The sequence below is a fragment of the Colobus angolensis genome, unplaced genomic scaffold (genome assembly GCF_000951035.1).
Source record: "Colobus angolensis palliatus isolate OR3802 unplaced genomic scaffold, Cang.pa_1.0 Scaffold13, whole genome shotgun sequence".
Classification (NCBI taxonomy): Eukaryota; Metazoa; Chordata; class Mammalia; order Primates; family Cercopithecidae; genus Colobus; species Colobus angolensis.
The window spans coordinates 23,670,381-23,678,994 of NW_012114252.1; the positions used below are offsets into that span (position 1 = coordinate 23,670,381).

General features: G+C 52.3%; 1 protein-coding gene across 1 annotated transcript in view; it reads right to left on the reverse strand.

Moving 5' to 3' along the window:
- The window catches only part of GRTP1 (growth hormone regulated TBC protein 1), a 46,681-nt gene extending 46,324 nt beyond the window's left edge, over positions 1 to 357 (reverse strand). Inside the window, 1 exon segment of the mRNA XM_011933954.1 lies at positions 282 to 357. Coding sequence (XP_011789344.1) covers positions 282 to 357 — 76 coding nt within the window.
- Between the last annotated feature and the right edge of the window lie 8,257 nt (positions 358 to 8,614).

Here is an 8,614-nt window from a genome sequence, read left to right on the forward strand (position 1 = left end):
CTCGGAGGCCGCGGCGTCCCGGGCGGGGTCGGACAGAAGGGCAGAGTCGGGGGCGCCCCCCACAGACCCCCGCGGCCTGGACCCGGGTGAGAGGAGCTGCTTCTGCGATTCCTTCAATCCTCAGTGCCTGGCCGATCCGACTCTGACACCTGACTCCTATTTTTATTTTATTTTTTATTTTCTCCGCTGCATTTCAAGGCCGAGACCAACACACAAATGAGAGGCCCCCAGGGGCGCCCGCCCGTTCCTGCCCCCCCAAACCAGGGCCGGGGTCCCCCCACCGGCGAGCCAGGCCTGGGAGAATCCGGGGCAGCGCTGGTTCCGAACGGCTTCTTCTCGGTCCGCACTCCATGACATTGTCCTGAGATTTCAGCTGCTTTTCGTGTCCGGGAGGCCCCGGAAATTGGCCAGAACTGCGGATTTTGAATTTTGCTCTGGCGACGTGGCAAAGGGGAGACCCCAGAAGTGAGGGGCTGGGGCGACCTCGCCCTGGGTCCCCCGGGGGTCTGGAGCGAGGGCTTCTCCGACACGCCTCTCCCAGCCTGTGATTCGGCCCAGGGCGCCCTGGACAGGCCCCGGGAGGAACAGCCGTTCCCGGACTCCAGACGCGCTTTCCCGTGAGAAGCAGCCCGACCTTGTCTGGGTGAGGCGAGGATCACAGGCTCAGCGTCCCCTGCGGGTCCGTCAGGGCCTTTGGGAACCAACGTTGGGACCTTCCCATCGGTGCTTCCGGAATGTTCCATGCGAGTGCCACCCAGGAGCCTGGACAGCAGCGTGTGGAACGGACCGGTCCCTAAGTGCGGACTCCTGCCTCTGCCTTTCACCCTTCTCCAGCCCCTGCATGACTGTGGGGGTTCAGTGCTCGGCAGAGCAGCACAGCCCCTACCCTACGCTCTCACCTCCTTGGGATGTTTAGACCCAAACCAGGAGTCAGGGCCATAGCCTCCTGCCCCACGGCCTACGGGTGCTCCACAGCCCAGGACTGACAGGTGGGCATCCATCCCCAGGGTCTTCCAGCCCCCGTCTGGGCTCCTCTCTGCCTGAGTCGGTGACTCGCTGAACCCCTCTCCAGCTCTAACTGAAGCCCATTTCCTACATCGCGTCCCTCGTGCTTTCTGGAGCAATGGACACAGTCCTGCTCCCCACTTCCCAGCACCCGGGGTCCTGCGGCCCAGACAGCCCCACACTGCCCAGCTCCTGTTCCAACCCCAGGCCTGGAAGCCTCACGGTCCCCCTTTTCCCTCATTCCTGCCCTCTGGCCATGCAGATGGGGTTCTAACCTCCTTTCCCCACCACTGCTGTGGAGAGCAGTGTGGCAGGCGGCACAGACCAGGGGGCCGCTGGCTCCCAAGCCTGAGTGTGATGCCGGGACCGCCACCACGTGTATTTTTGGGCCAGATGTAGGGAGACTGTGGGAGCAGGTCAGATAAGAGCAGCACCCTCCAGGAAGAGTGGAGAGGAGAGATAGGGAGAGGCCGGAGCCCCAGGCTTGTGCAGGGTGGGCAGCCAGACAGAGGCAGCTAGAAAGGTCTCCGACTCCAGTCCAGGCCTGGCCAAGCCCCAACCTGGGACCTAACTGGGAGACAGCCTGGGCAGGGGTTCAGATGCAGCTTTCTCACATCTGCTGCCTGGTCAATGGGCCCCCCACCCAGAGTGTGGGGAGGAGGGTGTGCTCCCCACACCCTGCTGCTCCACTCCACACAAGAAAACCGCATTTGGCCTGACTCTTGAGACCTCACAGGTCTGACACACTTGCAATCATCCTTTCAGAAACAGTATCAAGTCTAGATTTTTTTTTTTTAGACGGAGTCTCACTCTGTCGCCCAGGCTGGAGTACAGTAGCGCCATCTCGGCTTACTGCAAGCTCCACCTCCCAGGTTCAGGCCTTCTGCCTCAGCCTCTCGAGTAGCTGGGACTACAGGCACCTGCAACCATGCCCGGCTAATTTTTTGTGTTTTTGGTAGAGATGGGGTTTCACCACGTTAGCCCAGATGGTCTCAATCTCCTGACCTCATGATCCACCTGCCTCAGCCTCCCAAATTGCTAGGATTACAGGCGTGAGCCACTGCGACCGGCCAAGTCTAGAGTTTTTAAAATGCTCTCTATTTATCTATTTATTGCTCCTGGCAACCACTTTTCCACTTTCTGCTTCTATGCATTGGAGATTTGCTTTTTTTTTTTTCCCTCTGGTAAGGGGGTGGTTTGCGACAGGGTCTCATTCTGTCACCCAGGCTGGAGTGCAGTGGTGTGATCTTGGCTCACTGCAGCCTGGAACTACAGGGCTCAAGTGATCCTTCTATGTCAGCCTCCTGAGTAGCTAGGACCACAGGCACATGCCACCACACCTGGCTAATTTTTTAGTTTTTGTAGAGATAGGGGTCTTGCTATGTTGCCTAGGTAGTGCCAAATTCCTGGGCTCAAGCCATCCTCCCGCCCTGGCCTCCCAAAGCACTGGGGTTACCGGCATTGAAATGAGACCACCACTTCTCCTGCTGTCCTTCCCAGCTTCTCCCCTACCTCCCCCTTTCCCTAGTTTATAAGACAGGAAAAAAGAGAGAAAGCAAAAAGTTGGAAAGAAGCAGAAGTAAGATAAATAGCTAGATGACCTTGGTGCCACCACCCGGCCCTGGTGGTTAAAATAATAATAATAATAATAATAATAATAATATTAACCCCTGACCAAAAGTACTTGTGTTATCTGTAAATTCCAGACATTGTATGAGAAAGCACTGTAAAACTTCTTGTTCTGTTAACTGATGCATGTAGCCCCCAGTCACATTCCTCATGGTTACTTGATCTATTATGACATTTTCATGTGGACCCCTTAGAGTTGCAATTTGGGGAGCTCGACTCTTAAGACGCGAATCTGCCGATGCTCCAGGCTGAATAAACCACTTCCTTCTTTAACCTGGTGTCTGAGGAGTTTTGTCTGTGGCTTGTCCTGCTACATTTCTTGGTTCCCTGACCAGGAATCGAACCTGGGTCGCAGCAGTGAGCACGCCGAATCCTAACCACTAGACCACCTGGGAAACTTAGAACTTTGTGTGAAATAGATTGGCCGGCATTAGAAGTAGGTTGGCCATCAGAAGGAAGCCTGAACAGGCCCCTTGTTTCTAAGGTATGGTACAAGGTAACTGGTAAATGAGGACGCTCAGACCAGTTCCCATACATAGACACTTGGCTACAGCTGGTGCTAGACCCCCCCACAGTGGCTAAGAAGGCAGGCGGCAGCAGTGCTAGTAGAGGAGGACAGCCAGCCAAGGAAGGATCCCGTTCCACCTGCCGAGGGAAATCAACTCCTGAAGTTCTGTTCGACCCAACACCAGAAGATCCATTGCAGGAGATGGAACCAGTGATCCCAGGGGTGCCCTCCCCTTACCAGGGAGGGAGGCTCCCCACTCTTCAGCCCACAGTGCTTGTGCCTCCATAAGGCAAACATATCCCTAGGCCACCCAGAGTAGACAGGGAGGAGGTGAAGCCTCGGGAGAAACCTCTCCCTTGGCAGCTCGTTTACGACCCAAAACTGGGGTACAAATGCTGCTGAGAGAGCAGCGGTATCCTGGGATAGATGAGGATGGGCCCATGGTGGAGAGGCGTGTTTTTGTGTACCAGCCCTTCACCTCTGCCGACCTTCTCAACTGGAAAAACAATACCGTGTCCTATACTGAAAAGCCACAAGCTCTAATTGATTTGCTCCAAACTAGTATCCAGACCCACATGCCCATCTGGGCTGATTGCCACCAGCTGCTCAGGTTCCTCTCTAACACGGATAAAAGGCTGAGAGTGCTCCAAGCAGCGACTAAGTGGCTGGAGGAACATGCACCGGCTGATTACCAAAACCCCTGAGAGTATGTGACGACCCAGTTCCCAGGAACCGACCCCAGTGGGACCCAAATGAAAGAGAGGACATGCAAAGGCTGAACCGATACAGGGAAGCTCTCCTGGAAGGATGAAAGAGGGAGCCCAGAAGGCCACAAGGGTTAGCAAGGTCTCTGAGGTCATTCAGGGGAAAGAAGAAAGTCCAGCACAATTCTAGGAGAGGCTGTGTGAGGCCTAGCGTATGTATACTCCCTTCCATCCCGATAGCCCTGAAAATCAGCGCATGATTAACATGGCTTTAGTTAGTCAAAGCGCAGAAGACAGAAGAAAACTGCAGAAACAGGCTGGGTTTGCAGGGATGAGTACATCACAGTTATTAGAAATAGCTAACCAGGTGTTTGTAAACAGGGATGCAGTCAGCTGTAAGGAAAGCCAGAGAAGGTGAACGTCGGGCCCAGCGAAATGCCGACCTGTTGGCTGCAGCAACCAGAGGGGTCCCCCCAAAGAGGCAAGGGAAGGGGGCGCCCAGGAAAGAAATTCAGCCTGGCTGTCAGAGTCTGCAGTGTAACCAATGTGCTTATTGTAAAGAAATAGGATATTGGAAGAACAAATGCCCTCAGCTAAAAGGAAAACAAGGTGACTCAGAGCAGGAGGCCCCAGACAAGGAGGAAGGGGCCCTGCTCAACCTGGCAGAAGCGTTATTGGACTGAGAGGGACCGGGCTCAAGTGCCCCCAAAGAGCCTATGGTCAGGATGACAGTCGGGGTAAAGACATTGATTTTCTTGTAGATACCGGTGCTGAACATTCTGTAGTAACCACCCCAGTCGCCCCCTTATCCAAAAAGACTATTGACATCATCGGAGCCACAGTGGTGTCAGCAAAGCAAGCTTTCTGCTTGCCTCGGACTTGTACTGTAGGAGGACGTAAAGTGATCCATCAGTTTTTATACATGCCTGACTGTCTCTTGCCCTTGTTGGGAAGGGACTTGCTTAGCAAGTTGAGAGCCACTATCTCTTTTACAGAGCATGGCTTTTTGCTGCTAAAGTTACCTGGAACGGGAGTCATTATGACCCTTACGGTCCCCTGAGAGGAGGAATGGAGACTTTTCTTAACTGAACCAGGCCAAGAGATAAGACCAGCTCTGGCCAAGCGGTGGCCAAGAGTGTGGGCGGAAGACAACTATCCAGTGTTGACAGTCAACCAAGCCCCCATACTGATAGAAGTTAAGCCTGGGGCCCAGCCGGTTAGGCAAAAACAGTACCCGGTCCCCAGAGAAGCTCTTGAAGGTATCCAGGTCCATCTCAAGCACCTAAGAACCTTTGGAATTATAGTTCCTTGTCAGTCTCCATGGAATACTCCCCTCCTGCCGGTTCCCAAGCCAGGGACCGAGGACTACAGGCCGGCACAGGATTTGCGCCTGGTTAATCAAGCTACAGTGACTTTACATCCAACAGTACCTAACTGGTACACATTGTTGGGGTTGCTGCCAGCTGAGGACACCTGGTTCACCTGCTTGGACCTGCAAGACACTTTCTTTAGCATCAGATTAGCCCCTGAGAGCCAGAAGCTGTTTGCCTTTCAGCGGGAAGATCCGGAGTCAGGTGTCACTACTCAGTACACTTAGACCCGGCTTTCCCAAGGGTTCAAGAACTCCCACCATCTTCGGGGAGGCACTGGCTCGAGACCTCCAGAAGTTTCCCACCAGAGTCCTAGGCTGCATGTTGCTCCAGTACATTGATGACCTTCTGCTGGGACACCCCATGGCAGCCGCGTGCACCACGGGAACCGATGCCCTACTCCGGCACCTGGACGATTGTGGGTATAAGGTGTCCAAGAAAAAAGTTCAGATCTGCCGACAGTAGGTACGTGACTTGGGATTTACTATCCGACAGGGGGACGCAGCCTGGGATCAGAAAGAAAGCAGGTCATTTGCAATCTACTGGAGCCTAAGACCAGAAGGCAGGTGAGAGAATTCTTAGGAGCTGTGGGGTTTTGCAGACTGTGGATCCCAAACTTTGCAGTATTAGCCAAGCCTTTGTATGAGGTCACAAAGGTGGGGACCGGGAACCTTTTGAATGGGGATCCCAACAACAGCAAGCCTTTTGTGAGTTAAAGGAAAAGCTTCTGTCAGCCCCAGCCCTGGGGCTACCCGATCTGACAAAGCCTTTTACATTGTATGTGTCAGAAAAAGAAAAAATGGCAGTTGGAGTTTTAACCCAAACTTTGGTGCCCTGGCCGAGGCTGGTGGCCTACCTCTCTAGACAACTAGACGGGGTTTCTAAAGGATGGCCCCCATGTTTGAGGGCCTTGGCAGCAACTGCCCTGCTAGTACAAGAAGCAGACTCTTGGGCAAAACCTGAACATAAAGGCCCCCCATGCTGTGGTGACTTTAATGACTACTAAAGTACATCATTGGCTAATGAATGCTAGACTCACCAAGTGCCAAAGTTTGCTCTGTGAAAATCCCCGCATAACCACTGAAGTTTGTAACATCTTGAACCCCGCCACCTTGCTCCCAGTATCAGAGAGCCCTGTCAAGCATGACTGGGTAGAAGTGTTGGACTCAGTTTACTCTAGCAGACCTGACCTCCGGGACCAGCCTTGGGCAACAGTCGAGTGGGAGCTATACGTGGATGGGAGCAGCTTTGTCAATGCACAAGGAGAGAGATGTCCAGGGTATGCAGTGGTAACCCTGGACACTGTTGTTGAAGCCAGATCATTGCCCCAGGACACTTCAGCCCAGAAAGCTGAATTCGTTGCTTTAATTCGGGCCTTAGAACTCTGCGAAGGTAAGACTGTAAACATTTACACTGACTCTTGGTATGACTTTTTAACCCTTCAAGTGCATGGACCATCATATAAAAAAAGGGCCTATTGAACTCTGGGGGAAAGGATATAAAGTATCAACAAGAAATCTTGCAATTGTTAGAAGCAGTATGGAAACCCCTCAAGGTGGCAGTTATGCATTGCAGAGGACACCAGCAAGCTTCCACCTTGGTGGGTTTGGGGAATTCCTGCCCTGACTCTGAGGCTGGAAAAGCAGCCTCTGCCCCCTTCCGGGCATCAGTCACAGCCCCCCTGCTCCCTCAAGCACCTGATCTTGTACCTACTTATTCTAAAGAAGAAAAGGACTTTCTCCAGGTAGAGGGAGGACAGGTGATGGAGGAAGGGTGGATTTGGTTACCAGATGGGAAAGTAGCTGTGCCACAGCTGCTGGGAGCTGCGGTTGTACTGACTGTGCATGAAACCACCCATCTAGGTCAGGAGTCCCTTGAAAAGTTGTTAGGCTGGTATTTCTACATCTCACATTTGTCAGCCCTTGCCAAAACGGTGGCGCAGCGGTGTGTTACCTGCCGACAGCGTCATGCGAGGCAAGGTGCAGCCGCTCCGCCCGGCATACAGGCTTCTGGAGCAGCCGCCTTTGAAGATCTCCAGGTGGGCTTCACAGAGATGCTAAAGGGTGGCGGTAACAAGTATCTACTAGTTCTTGTGTGTACCTACTCTGGGTGGGTGGAGGCTTATCCAACACGAACTGAGGAAGCTCGTGGAGTAACCCGTCTGCTTCTTCGAGATCTTATTCCTAGATTTGGACTGCCCTTACGGATCAGCTCAGATAACGGGCCGGCGTTTGTGGCTGACTGGGTACAAAAGACGACAAAGGTATTGGGGATCACATGGAAACTGCACGCCGCCTACCGGCCTCAGAGTTCCAGAAAGATGGAGTGGATGAACCGGACTATCAAAAATAGATTAGGGAAAGTATGTCAGGAAACAGGATTAAAGTGGATACAGGCTCTCCCTATGGTATTATTTAAAACTAGATGTACCCCTTCTAAAAGAACAGGACATTCTCCTTATGAAATATTATATTATAGGCCCCCTCCTATATTGCGGGGACTTCCAGACACGCCTCGAAAGTTGGGTGAAATTGAGTTACAGCGACAGCTACAGGCTTCAGGAAAAATTACACAAAGAATCTCGGCCGGGGTAAATGAGAGATGCCCTGTTAGCTTATTCTCCCCCAGTTCACCCTTTCTCCCCAGGTGATCGAGTGTGGATCAAGGACTGGAACGTAGCCTCTTTGTGCCCACGGTGGAAAGGACCCTAGACTGTTACCCTGACCACTCCCACCGCTATGAAGGCAGAGGGAATCCCAGCCTGGATCCACCACAGCCGTGTAAAACCTGCAGCGCCTGAAACCTGGGAGGCAAGACCAAGCCGGGACTATCCTTGCAGAGTGACTCTGAAGAAGACGACAAGCCCTGCTCCAGTCACACCCGGAAGCTGACTGGTCCACGCATGGCCGAAGCATGAGGAAGCTCATCATGGAATTCATTTTTCTTAAACTTTGGACTTATGCAGTAAGGGCTTCAACTGACCTTACTCAAACTGGGGACTGTTTCCAGTGTATTCATCAGGTAGGTCACTGAGGTAGGACAGCAAATTAAAACAATCTTTCTGTTCTATAGTTATTATGAATGTGTGGGAATGTTAAAAGAAATTTGTTTGTATAATGCCACTCAGTACAAGGTATGTAGCCCGGGAAATGACCAACCTGATATGTGTTATAACCCATCTGAGCCCCCTGCAACCACCGTTTTTGAAAAAGATTAAGAACTGGCCTTTTCCAGTAGGTGATACAAGTAAAATAACAACTAGAACAGAAGAAAAAGGAATCCCCAAACAAGTAACTTGAAGATTTGACGCTTGTTCAGCCATTAATAGTAACAAGCTAGGAACAGGATGTGGTTCTCTTAACTGTGAAAGGAGCTACAGAGTAGAAAATAAATATGTT